Source organism: Cololabis saira, chromosome 22 (genome assembly GCF_033807715.1).
Source record: "Cololabis saira isolate AMF1-May2022 chromosome 22, fColSai1.1, whole genome shotgun sequence".
Classification (NCBI taxonomy): Eukaryota; Metazoa; Chordata; class Actinopteri; order Beloniformes; family Belonidae; genus Cololabis; species Cololabis saira.
Genome location: NC_084608.1, coordinates 29634616 through 29647885, shown reverse-complemented (window position 1 = coordinate 29647885; position 13270 = coordinate 29634616). Strand labels below are relative to the sequence as shown.

Sequence of the window (13270 nt, the reverse complement as noted above, 5' to 3'; positions counted from 1 at the left end):
AGCAGGAGCCCGGTCCCCGGGGCTGCTCCGCACGCCTCCCATGGAGCCACTGGTTGCAGCGCAGCTTCCAGGCAGCCGGCTTTCAGCCGTGTCCTCCAGGAGCCCCGGCGGTGTCCTCCAGGAGCGTACGAGGCAGCTGCGCTTTCGGCCAGAGCGCTCAATGTCCTCTCAATGTCTTCTCAATGTCCTCTCAATGTCCTCTCAATGTCCTCTCCCTGCTCACAGCGTCACTAGCGAGTCCCGTCCTCTCTGACCCCCGGGGTCCGTCCTGTCCAGGAAGGTGGACACTACGGACGCAGCCTGACAGGTCGGGGCAGAATTCACCAGATCTGTGAGGGACCTGCAGTTGGACCTGCTGCAGGGACAGGGACCTGCTGCAGGGACAGAGACCTGCTGCAGGGACAGGGACAGAGACCTGCTGCAGGGACAGAGACCTGCTGCAGGGACAGAGACAGAGACCTGCTGCAGGGACAGAGACCTGCTGCAGGGACAGGGACCTGCTGCAGGGACAGAGACAGAGACCTGCTGCAGGGACAGAGACAGAGACCTGCTGCAGGGACAGAGACAGAGACCTGCTGCAGGGACAGAGACAGAGACCTGCTGCAGGGACAGAGACAGAGACCTGCTGCAGGGACAGAGACAGAGACCTGCTGCAGGGACAGAGACAGAGACCTGCTGCAGGGACAGGGACCTGCAGTTGGACCTCCAGCTCACACAGACATTTCTGGAACCATCAGCGGTTTCTGTCCCTGAAACGGTTCATTCCGTCTCTCATGGGTCATCATGTCCCGGTGAGGACGGACAATATGAGGACGGTGGTGGACATCAACCTCCAGGGGGGATGACGCTCCCGTCAGTTGCACATGCTGGCGGCGTTGGTACGATTCCCTCCACTGGCCCTGATGCCCCCACTCTGTCCAGAGGGAGTTATGTCCCGTCCGTGTGCTCTTACATGGACAGGACAAGGGGCTTCAGGAGGAGCCATCAGCTGTCTCCTGGGCTGGTCCTCATACGGGGAGACTGTCACAAAGCAGCTCTCCCACCGGCTGCTGGAGGCGACTGCTTCTGCTTACACGAGTCAGGGTTTGCAGCCGCCTGTGGGCTCTCGTGCCCACTGGACTCGGAGCCTGGCGGCATCCTGGTTCTGATTCAGGGGAGTTTCTGTCCAGGACATCTGTGCTGCGGCGAGTTGGTCCTGCCTCTCACTTTTGTCCGTTTCTCTATGCTGGACGTCTCCGCTCCTTCACGTACGCTTCTGTTGTCCTGATGTCGTCCACACGGGATATCTAAGGTAGGTGGTGCTACCTGCAGTGGACGGACACGTTTCACCAGCCAATCAGGATTGGTGTAATGAGATTAAAGCAGCGGGGCATCCTATAGTGAGACATCTCACTCATATTACTCAGAGAACCGGGGTTATGTAAATAACCTAAAGTTTCTTCTTCTCTGGTGTCTTTGTTCAGCTTGCAGGACTGCAGGTTGTCAGAGATCAGCTGTTCTTCTCTGGTCTCAGCTCTGAAGTCCAACCCCTCCCACCTGAAACATCTGGACCTGAGTAACAACAACCTGCATGATTCAGGAGTGAAACATCTGTGTGGTTTCCTGGAGAGTCCAGACTGCAGACTGGAGACTCTGAGGTCAGACATGTTTTAGTTGTGTGTTCAGATGAATCTGATGTGAAAGTTGTGTTGACACTAACCTGCAGACATCAGGCTGATCTCCTGCTGATCCACACTGACCATCTGACTGCTCTGGTTCTCTTTCATCATATTTCTCTGGATGTCTCACTATGGGATGTCCCGCTGCATTAACCTCATTACACCAATGCTGATTGGCTGGTGAAACGTGTCCGTCCCCCGCAGGACCAGCTAGCTTAGATATCCCGTGTGGACGACACCACGTCATTCAACCTCCTCTTCTCACTCGGAGCTCATCTGGCGTCCTGGGCTTGTTAGCTGAACTGTCCCCAGACAGATCTCACTAGCTTCTGTCTCCGGGCGCTAACCAGCCTTGGATGTGTTTATCTGCTGCGTCGGTCCCACCAGCTCGAATGTTGTGCTTTCCTCGCCCTCCACGGCTCGGTTGGCACCGTCACGACGCCTCACCACGGCTGCTCCAGTACCGAGTGTTAGCACAGCAGCTCCTTTCTCCCACCTGGTGGAGGAACTGGAGGTTAGCGTGGGCTGGGGCTCCCAGCTCCACCCCCGCCCCGCAGGAGGAAGACGTCCTGGAACTGGACTATGGGGACGATGAGGAAGACACCTGGGACCTCCTCATGTCAGAGGATGAAGACGAGGACGACCTCTTCATCATTCCGCCCCGGGCTGCACAGCCCGCAGCCTCTGGGGATGGAGATGTGAGCAGCACACCAGCTTCTCCCTCCCCAGCTGGGACATGCTGGACGCCTGCAAATGCTGCTGCCCGGCTGCCGTCCCCTGGCCTGCTGTCGTAGCCGAGACACCCACATCCCACTACGGAGGGAACAAGCTGCCCTCGGCCCAGAGCTCCACAAAGCAACTTGTCCCCGTCTCCCAGAGCTGCTGGATGAGGTGGCGGCTCACGGAGAGACGCCCTCTCAGCAGCAGGAGCCCGGATCCCGGGGCCTCGTCCCTTCACTGCCAGGAACCCGGTCCCCGGGTCAGCGGTGTCCTCCAGGAGCCCCGGCCTGCCGTCCAAGTCTGACCGTCTTCAGTCGGCCCCGACTGGAACGCCGTACGAGGCGGCTGCGCTTTCGGCCAGAGTCCTCAATGTCCTCTCAATGTCCTCTCAATGTCCTCTCAATGTCCTCTCCCTGCTCACAGCGTCACTGGCGAGTCCCGTCCTCTCTGACCCCCGGGGTCCGTCCTGTCCAGGAAGGTGGTTACTACACGGGATATCTAAGGTAGGTGGTGATACCTGCAGTGGACGGACACGTTTCACCAGCCAATCAGGATTGGTGTAATGAGATTAAAGCAGCGGGGCATCCCATAGTGAGATATCTCACTCATATTACTCAGAGAACCGGGCTTATGTAAATAACCTAAAGTTTCTTCTACTCTGCTGTCTTTGTTCAGGTTGATGGGCTGTGGTCTGTCAGAGATCAGCTGTTCTTCTCTGGTCTCAGCTCTGAAGTCCAACCCCTCCCATCTGAAACATCTGGACCTGAGTTACAACAGCCTGCAGGATTCAGGAGTGAAACATCTGTGTGGTTTCCTGGAGAGTCCAGACTGCAGACTGGAGACTCTGAGGTCAGACATGTTTTAGTTGTGTGTTCAGATGAATCTGATGTGAAAGTTGTGTTGACACTAACCTGCAGACATCAGGCTGATCTCCTGCTGATCCACACTGACCATCTTACTGTTCTGGTTCTCTTTCATCATATTTCTCTGGATGTCTCACTATGGGATGCCCCGCTGCATTAATCTCATTACACCAATGCTGATTGGCTGGTGAAACGTGTCCGTCCCCCGCAGGACCAGCTACCTTAGATATCCCGTGTGGACGACACCACGTCATTCAACCTCCTCTTCTCACTCGGAGCTCATCTGGGTCCTGGGCTTGTTAGCTGAACCGTCCCCAGACAGATCTCACTAGCTTCTGTCGCCGGGCGCTAACCAGCCTTGGATGTGTTTATCTGCTGCGTCGGTCCCACCAGCTGGAATGTTGTGCTTTCCTCGCCCTCCCCGGCTCGGTTGGCACCGTCACGACGCCTCACCACGGCTGCTCCAGTAACCAGTGTTAGCACAGCAGCTCCTTTCTCCCACCTGGTGGAGGAACCGGAGGTTAGCGTGGGCTGGGGCTCCCAGCTCCACCCCCGCCCCGCAGGAGGAAGACGTCCTGGAACTGGACTATGGGGACGATGAAGAAGACACCTGGGACCTCCTCATGTCAGAGGATGAAGACGAGGACGACCTCTTCATCATTCCGCCCCGGGCTGCACAGCCCGCAGCCTCCGTGGCCTCTGGGGATGGAGATGTGAGCAGCACACCAGCTTCTCCCTCCCCAGCTGGGACATGCTGGACGCCTGCAAACGCTGCTGCCCAGCTGCCGTCCCCTGGCCCCTGGCCCCTGGCCCCTGGCCCCTGGCCCCTGGCCCCTGGCCTGCTGTCGTAGCCGAGACACCCACATCCCGCTACGGAGGGAACTAGCTGCCCTCGGCCCAGAGCTCCACAAAGCAACTTGTCCCCGTCTCCCAGAGCTGCTGGATGAGGTGGCGGCTCACGGAGAGACGCCCTCTCAGCAGCAGGAGCCCGGATCCCGGGGCCTCGTCCCTTCACTGCCAGGAGCCCGGTCCCCGGGTCAGCGGTGTCCTCCAGGAGCCCCGGCCTGCCGTCCAAGTCTGACCGTCTTCAGTCGGCCCCGACTGGAACGCCGTACGAGGCGACTGTGCTTTCGGCCAGAGTCCTCAATGTCCTCTCCCTGCTCACAGCGTCACTGGCGAGTCCCGTCCTCTCTGACCCCCGGGGTCCGTCCTGTCCAGGAAGGTGGTTACTACACGGGATATCTAAGGTAGGTGGTGATACCTGCAGTGGACGGACACGTTTCACCAGCCAATCAGGATTGGTGTAATGAGATTAAAGCAGCGGGGCATCCCATAGTGAGATATCTCACTCATATTACTCAGAGAACCGGGCTTATGTAAATAACCTAAAGTTTCTTCTTCTCTGCTGTCTTTGTTCAGGTTGATGGGCTGTGGTCTGTCAGAGATCAGCTGTTCTTCTCTGGTCTCAGCTCTGAAGTCCAACCCCTCCCATCTGAAACATCTGGACCTGAGTGACAACTACTACCTGCAGGATTCAGGAGTGAAACATCTGTGTGGTTTCCTGGAGAGTCCAGACTGCAGACTGGAGACTCTGAGGTCAGACATGTTTTAGTTGTGTGTTCAGATGAATCTGATGTGAAAGTTGTGTTGACACTAACCTGCAGACATCAGGCTGATCTCCTGCTGATCCACACTGACCATCTGACTGCTCTGGTTGTCTTTCATCATATATCATATATTTCACTCGATGTCTCATTATGGGATGCCCCGCTGCATTAACCTCATTACACCAATGCTGATTGGCTGGTGAAACGTGTCCGTCCGCCGCAGGTAGGTGGATGAGGTGGCGGCTCACGGAGAGACGCCCTCTCAGCAGCAGGAGCCCGGTCCCCGGGGCTGCTCTGCACGCCTCCCATGGAGCCACTGGTTACAGCTTCCAGGCAGCCGGCTGTCAGCGGTGTCCTCCAGGAGCCCCGGCCTGCCGTCCAAGTCTGACCGTCTTCAGTCGGCCCCGACTGGAACGCCGTACGAGGCGGCTGTCCTCAATGTCCTCTCCCTGCTCACAGCGTCACTGGCGAGTCCCGTCCTCTCTGACCCCCGGGGTCCGTCCTGTCCAGGAAGGTGGTCACTATCCTTCTCAGTGTCCAGCAGGAGTGATATTGTCCTTCTTGCAGGACCTGGTTGACAAACGGAAAGCCTTCTCCACGGTGGATTTTACTTGCAGCTATCGCCGCCTGTCACGTGGGCTGTGGGAAGGAAACAGCGAGCAGCACCCGCTGGTTTCTGTTTTCTGAAGGAGCAGGCTTCTCCCCGTGTCCAGACCACTGGTACCACCATGGGATCTGGCTGTGGTTCTGGAGGGGCTTAAGGCCCCCCTTTGAGCCCCTGGAGGGGGCAGACGTGGAACACGTGTCTCTGAAGGCCGTGTTGTTGATGGCGCTGGCGTCGGCTAAGCGGGTTAGTGACATCCACGTGCTTTCGGTGCAGCCGTCGTGCACTCAGCTTTTTCCGGGGGGTTGAGGAGGATTTTGAAGCCCAACCCGGTATTTGTGCCTCAGGTGGGGGTTCATATTCTCCCCTGGAGTTGTGGTTTTGCTGCCCCACCAGGGGAGCTGGGGTGGCATGTGTTATATCCAGTCCGTCTGTGTGCTCTTACATGGACAGGACGAGGGGTTTCAGGAGGAGCCATCAGCTCTGGTGCGTAACCATGGTATAGACATTGGGGGGGTCCAAATGAGAGCCAGAATTTTTTTTTAAAGCTGCATTTCCCACATTTCTATGATTTTTATTTATTGACCATCTGAAATCACATTTAAAGGAATAGTCTGCAATTTCTCTGAGATAGTAGCGAATAGGATAGCTTCCAGTGGGGAAAAATTACATACCTAAAGCATGTTGATGTAAATATTGTGATTGGAACGACAAAAAGTCCATAGCAGACGATGGACTTTTAATTCCAAGTTAATTTGTATTTTGTTGATTCATCTCAAAATGAATGTCTGCACATTTACACTGAAACGTTTAATGTGAATGAAATCATGGGATGTGTACAAAGAATTAAATGTAAAATCTTGATGCTAATTGAATATATATACAGATTTATTCATTTGACAGTAAAAAGTTTTCAGAGACTGTCCCTGTCTGGCCTGTCCTTACAGCATCCCTCTCCCTGTCTCTCTGTGCTGCCTGCATTATGACCAGACAATATTATTGTACCAGAAGGACAATAACTGACCCTGAGGATCATTTCAATTTGATACATTAAATATTTTGCTTGTATTACTAGCGTTACACGCAGTGCACGAGTTGTAAAAAGAAATCAGGGGGGATGGTGGATTTTATCATATGGGGACAGATAATTTATGCTGATTATACATAATATAATATATTACAAATAATAGCACTGACCAAAACACCTGCACAAATACTACAGGAATGACATAGCAGCAGTTAAATGCAGCCTTCTGTAAGCTTTAAATATCCACTGGGCTTACATCAAATACATCAAAACACAACAATAAAAAACAGTTTTATGAACTTATCAATATGACTGTCCTAGAATATTTGTCTTATTTCTAGTTAAAATGTCTCATTTTAGTAAAAAAATCTCATTACACTTAAAACAAGACTCATCAATGGAAAAAACAACAATTTTCACCTGTTTCAAGTAGATTTTCACTTGAAATAAGTAGAAACATCTGCCAGTGGAACAAGATTGTTTTGCTTGTAATGAGAAGATAAATCTTGTCCCACTGGCAGATTTTTCTACTTATTTCAAGTGAAAATTTACTTGAAACAGGTGAAAATTGTCAAATAAGTTATTTTTCTGGTGATGACTCTAAATGTTGAAATAGCAGTAAAACCACATTCATTGATGAAATGACATAAGGGATGGAAAGGGGGGATGGCAGTTTTACAGGGGGGATGATTTGGACCGTTTTTATTTCAGGGGGGGATGCCACACACATACACACCACACACAGAGAGAGAGCAAACAGCAGCACACACGGAAGACATGCTTCATGTCCTCTGGTTTCATATGATACCAGTCTCTTCACTTCAAGCTAACTTAGCTATCTCAACTAACAAACTGAACCCTTTTTAACGAGTTAAATATTTCTAATTAATTCAAAAATGAACACACTCAGTTTGACAACATCACTCCTCTTTAGCTATCTAGTTGCTTACTGTCTGAAAAAAACGTCGTATGTCCTGCTTTTTCCACTTTTTGGGTAAAGAAGGACTCATTGCTCCCTCCATGGTTTCACACAACGCTTTCTATTGTTTCCTCTGTCGTTTAGCGGTCGGAGCCGGCGCTTCAAACCGAGCCGCCGTTACATGGGCGCAACCAAGTGTACAATTGGGAGGGGGGTGGTCACACACTTTAGTTTTCCTTATAAAGGGAAATAAATTGATCTGTAAATAATTGGAAATAACAAGAGACGGACTGTTGAGCCAGGTTTCATAAAATGAGGAAATATTTAACATATTTATACATAATATTGGGGGGGACAGATTGGTATTTCCCCAATATTGGAGGGGACACGACTCCCCCAAAGAATGCGTGGTTACGCCCATGCATCAGCTGTCTCCTGGGCTGGTCCTCATACGGGGAGACTGTCACAAAGCAGCTTTCCCACCGGCTGTTGGAGGCGACTGCTTCTGCTTATACGAGTCAGGGTTTGTAGCCGCCTGTGGGCTTGTGTGCCCACTGGACTCGGAGCCTGGCGGCATCCTGGTTCTGATTCAGGGGAGTTTCTGTCCGGGACATCTGTGCTGCGGCGAGTCTCACTTTAGTCCGTTTCTCTATGCTGGACGTCTCCGCTCCTTCACGTACGCTTCGTTGTCCTGATGTCGTCCACACGGGATATCTAAGGTAGCTGGTCCTGCGGCGGACGGACACGTTTCACCAGCCAATCAGGATTGGTGTAATGAGATTAAAGCAGCGGGGCATCCCATAGTGAGACATCTCACTCATATTACTCAGAGAACCAGGGTTATGGAAATAACCTAAAGTTTCTTCTACTCTGGTGTCTTTGTTCAGGTTGCAGGACTGCGGTCTGTCAGGGATCAGCTGTTCTTCTCTGGTCTCAGCTCTGAAGTCCAACCCCTCCCATCTGAAACATCTGGACCTGAGCTGGAACCAGAAGCTGCAGGATTCAGGAGTGAAACATCTGCGTGGTTTCCTGGAGAGTCCAGACTGCAGACTGGAGACTCTGGGGTCAGACATGTTTTAGTTGTGTGTTCAGATGAATCTGATGATAAAGTTGTGTTGACACTAACCTGCAGACATCAGGCTGATCTCCTGCTGATCCACACTGACCATCTGACTGCTCTGGTTTCTCTTCTCTGGTGTCTTTGTTCAGGTTGGTGAAATGCAGTCTGTCAGAGATCAGCTGTTCTTCTCTGGTCTCAGCTCTGAAGTCCAACCCCTCCCATCTGAAACATCTGGACCTGAGCAGGAACGGCCTGGATGCTGCAGATGTGGAGCAGCTGTCTGATCTGGTGCAGAGTCCACACTACCAGCTGCAGACTCTCAGGTCAGTGGAGGTTGGAGTCGGTCCTGCTCCTTCCAGCAGTTTTCTACTAAAACCAGTGTCTATCAAAGATCCAGTGTTTCCAGTGAAGCTGCAGCTTCTCAGCGGCTGCTTTCCTCATGAAGCTGTGAGAGGAGGATGATGACAGGCTGCAGGATCAGAGGATCCAGATGTGTGTTGTAGACCAGTGTTGTGCTGGTGTTCACGTGTCCACAAATAAAGGAGTATTCCAGCTGACGGCCTTCCAGGATGTTCAGACACACAGCTGCTCCACTGCAGCTCTGAACTCTGAAGGAACCCAGAATGGAAAATCCACCAATAACCTCGTCAACGTGGCCGTTTCACACGGAACACAAACAGGAACAAACAAGAATGGAATTAAGTTTTTGAACCAATAATATAATAAGTTATCACATTATTGGTCTAGTATAAGAAAACATGTATTTTAAAATCTAATAATAACTGTAGTGATAATATAATAATATATAAACAGGACTGAATTTTTCATAAAAATTCAATGTTTGTGCAGTTATTTCATCATAAATAGGTTCAGTTGATGGAATAGTCGTCGTATTGGTTCATCGAGGTTACGAACTCTGCAGAACTCTCCTTGTTTATGTGCATAAATATGTAAACTTATAATTTCATGTGACCGTTTCTGAACAAGGGAAGTCAAGACAAAACTGAAACACGAGGACACGGTGTTTCAAAATAAAACAGGAACTGCTTGTTGTGATTTCAGGTCTAACTATAAAATTATTTCCAGATGTCATGAGTTTAGTGTCAAATAAAACAACAGTCTCATCTGTTTTTATCTGCAGAATAAAACAGAGCTAAACAGACGACGGTGGACCAGGTGGAATCTTCTCAGAGGAGACTTCCTCCTATAATCTCTCAACACCAGCAAAGGTTGAAACATGTGGCTCCACCAACCTCCACCTCTCCCCTCGTCAAATACCCTTGTGTGCCGTTCTACTCATTTTTTGGACTAAATGAGGTTCAAAGCGACTCTTCAGAAAACCTCTGGGTGACGTCACAGAGGGTTTTAAGTTCTTCTAACTTAACTCGGTCTGTTGTTAGCACTCAGCCAGATGTTTTTGTACAACTTTAAAAAAAAAAGTCAGGTCGTCAAAGGTTGTGCTTTTGAGAACAAGGTTTGTTTAGAAGAAAAAAAGAACCGAGTCGGTGTGGTTGCTGTACAAGGAGAGGACATTTATTGAAGAATTCCCAGCATCACAGATGTGTGTTATCTGAGGTCGTGTCTTTCAGATTTCAGTGATTCAGACAAAGTGAATTCATCCACTCACATGCAAGTCACACACCTGTGCACTCACCTGCTCCCCCAGACACACACAGGCCCACGGTCCAACATACGTTCACAGTCTCGATACGTACAAAAAGTGATACAAATACAAATAATACCACAATAAAAACATTGTAATTATTCTTTTTTTAAGAAATTCTTACAGTTTAGCTATGTTCTCTATTCTGTAGAAAGACAACTAAGCTTTAATAAGGGAGGAATAATTTTTTCTGCCCTTCTCTAAAATGATCAGTATATCATCATAATGAAAATTATTACAGTGTACATATATATACATGTGTGTGTGTGTATATTGTATATTATATATATATGTGTATATATATATATATATATATATATATATATAATATACACACATGTATGTATATATATATATTCATTTTAATCTATGATTTCTCCGACGGCCCGTTCCTGCTGACTTAATTCACAGGCTGTTGGTTCAGATCCTGACGTACGAGGACTCGGCCTTGGAGCCCCGACACTCGCATGTATCACTTTTTAAGAATCCATGAACGACAAAAAAGATGACAAGATGAACCCAAACATCCCAGCACGTACAGTCTTCAGAGTCCATCCACCCAAAAACAGGCGACGCTCCGTCTTTGCATCCCCAAGATAACGTTGAGGTCGACTGTACAGTCGTCCAGTGTATCGTCTCGTCTATTGACGGGTAAAAGCCCAGATGATGAGGTGATGTTCAGTGTTGTGTAAGAAAATGTTTCTCACCAGTTTCTAGAGTCAAACCCGACAACGTAATAATATCAAGTGAAAACAGAATAAAAGAAAAGTCCCCATACAAACTGCACAACTTAATAAACAGCAACGAATCAGAGCAAACGTATTCACCAAACTCAAACTCCTGTTATATTGTTGTTTGAAAAGCCTCCGGTGTTAAAGGAACCGCAGATTTGGACCAAAAAAGGAGATAAAAAGGTTGGGCTGCTGAGTCTAACCCGGAAGTAAAGGAGGTTGCAGTTCCTTGACTGACCACTGGGGGCTGGCTCCAAAGACGAGTCTCCTTTGGCCTCCGTGTTGAAATGTCTACATTTGCAGCAGAAACAAACTTACTGGTCAAGAATATAGTTCTGGCCCTTGTAGCTGGAGGCTAATGCTAAAGTTTATTTCCAAAATCAACCAAATGAGTTAAACATTTTAAAAATCAAATCACATCCTTAAAAACACCGGAGGGAGAAGAAACTACGGAGCAGCGTATGGACTAAAGCCTGATTTACACTTCTGCATTTCTTCTTCGTCTTTATAAACGCGGGCGAAACGATAGTTTGTTGTTAGGATTTTATGAAACTGTTAAAAGTATGAGGGTTTTTTTCTATAAGATTGTACTCTGATAGTTGCTCTCAGTGCAGAACCAGCTCCTGTTTTTATGACCAGACGGATTAGCTGAGTTCTTCTTTAGGTGAGGACGGTGAACAGGAACGGATGTTTCAGATTGATGGGTCCCCTCCTGTTTTTCTCTGGGTTTGGGTTTTCGTAGATCTTTGCTGGTTTGACATGTCGGATTAGAGATAGACAACAGAAAATATATGGCTGAAAGTGTGACATGTTTAAGTTTCTTTTACTGCAGTCGGCCTCCCAGATAAGGTTCAACATCGGCTCCTATAACGTACAAAACACCTCCCTTTTCAGTATAAATATGACTGGATTGATGACCACCGTGTGCATTTCTCTCTTGTGGTTTCAGAAAATTGTACCTCCGGCTGGAAAACATTGTGCATGATATAATAAAAGCTTGTATTAACTTTGATTCTGTTCCCTGGTTTTCTTATGGTTCATCAGACAAGTGACTCGAGCTCAATATTCATCAGCGCCACAGAAGGAAAGTCTGCTCTAGGAGGCGACGCGCTGCAGGAAAAGAGCCTACACTAGTGGCTGGTGCCGGAATTACAGAGCAGCGTCAACAATAATGCAGATGCAATAATGCGCGGTGGTAGAAATCAGGCTCCCCGGACGTGTCACGAGTGCTCACAAGCAAGTGGAAACGAGGCGTCGCTGGTTCCCTCGGTGATCTCACCTGCTTCGCAAGGTCTGCTTTTACCGCCAAAAGTGACAGAATAAAAAGCTGGTGAGAACAACGAGCAGCAAATGTTAAAAAGATCCAGAAACCGCCTAAAATACCAGGAATTGGGTGTTTGATGACGGAACCTCCAACCAAAACAGCTCTTCTATTATCCAGATCTACTTGTTACTGTTGTTACGTTAATACATTTACAACAGATGCCTAAATTTGAACATCTAAGGCTCCTCGTTCAAAGTTTGTAGAAATGACAAGTCGAAGAAGCAGATTGACCTGAACGGCAACGTGAAAGAGCTCAGGAACTGCAGTTGTTAGTCACGCTGATCTGTCAATGAGCATCTTCAGTGGGCGACCCCAACTGCTCTTGAGACCTGGGTTCATGCTGGAGACGCCTTGTTTGTGGTGGAATCTCACCTTTCGTCTTGTTAAGGACTGACTCGTTTTTGGAGCCAGATCCAGCTCGTGGGAGAAAGTTGCTGCTTCTCTAAAAGGGCAACGTTAAGTGACCATTTCAGCAGCAGAACTGCAGTGCGTGAGTGTTGTGGTCGTCACAGCAGCGACATTACAGGCGGGGAGGGTTTGTTGGGGGTCCAGATATCCCCGCCAGCCGCCAGTGGCTGCAGCACTGAAATACTGGAGCGGTGCTACCGTCTTTCTTTCATGATTGTTAGCTTCCGTCTGGCGCAGGTCACAGCCGCTCGGCGTTGAGGTCTCTGTATCTGGCGCCTCTCAAAACTGGGCCCTCTTTTGTGGGACAAAAAAACAAAAGAAATCATCAAAATGACTTGGATCTTATCTAATCAAGCTGCGATGAGCGAAGCAAAACTGGCTCTGCGAGGCGTGTCCCAGCACTTGTGCATTTAATGTTCAGCGAAAACCTCAAGTGTTGTTTTTTTGTTTTATCTAATGCTACTTTAATAACCTCAGAAATGGTTACCGACTACAACGACAGAGAAGCTGCTGCAGTCAGAACACCCGCTTCACCGCCAGGACGCTTGCAGCGTGATCGTCCTGTTTGAAATGTCTCCTCTTCAGCGCCCGGCTCATACAGGCCGTCCGAAGACGACCTGGAGTCTCCTTCCACCTCCTTCCACCTCCTTCCACCTCCCAGATCAACCAGTGCATGGATCCTCCGA

General features: G+C 49.3%; 1 protein-coding gene across 2 annotated transcripts in view; it reads left to right on the top strand.

Annotated features, from left to right (window-relative positions):
• LOC133422945 (NACHT, LRR and PYD domains-containing protein 14-like) overlaps nucleotides 1-13270 on the top strand; it is a 471822-nt gene that overhangs the window by 272179 nt on the left and 186373 nt on the right. The window contains exons 23-25 of one of the 2 annotated variants that reach the window (XM_061713002.1): nucleotides 3054-3227; nucleotides 4661-4837; nucleotides 8286-8462. The exons of the other annotated variant lie outside the window; for it this stretch is intronic. Coding sequence (XP_061568986.1) covers nucleotides 3054-3227; nucleotides 4661-4837; nucleotides 8286-8462 — 528 coding nt within the window. The remainder of the gene's footprint in view (nucleotides 1-3053; nucleotides 3228-4660; nucleotides 4838-8285; nucleotides 8463-13270) is intronic. 2 annotated transcript variants of the gene reach the window in all.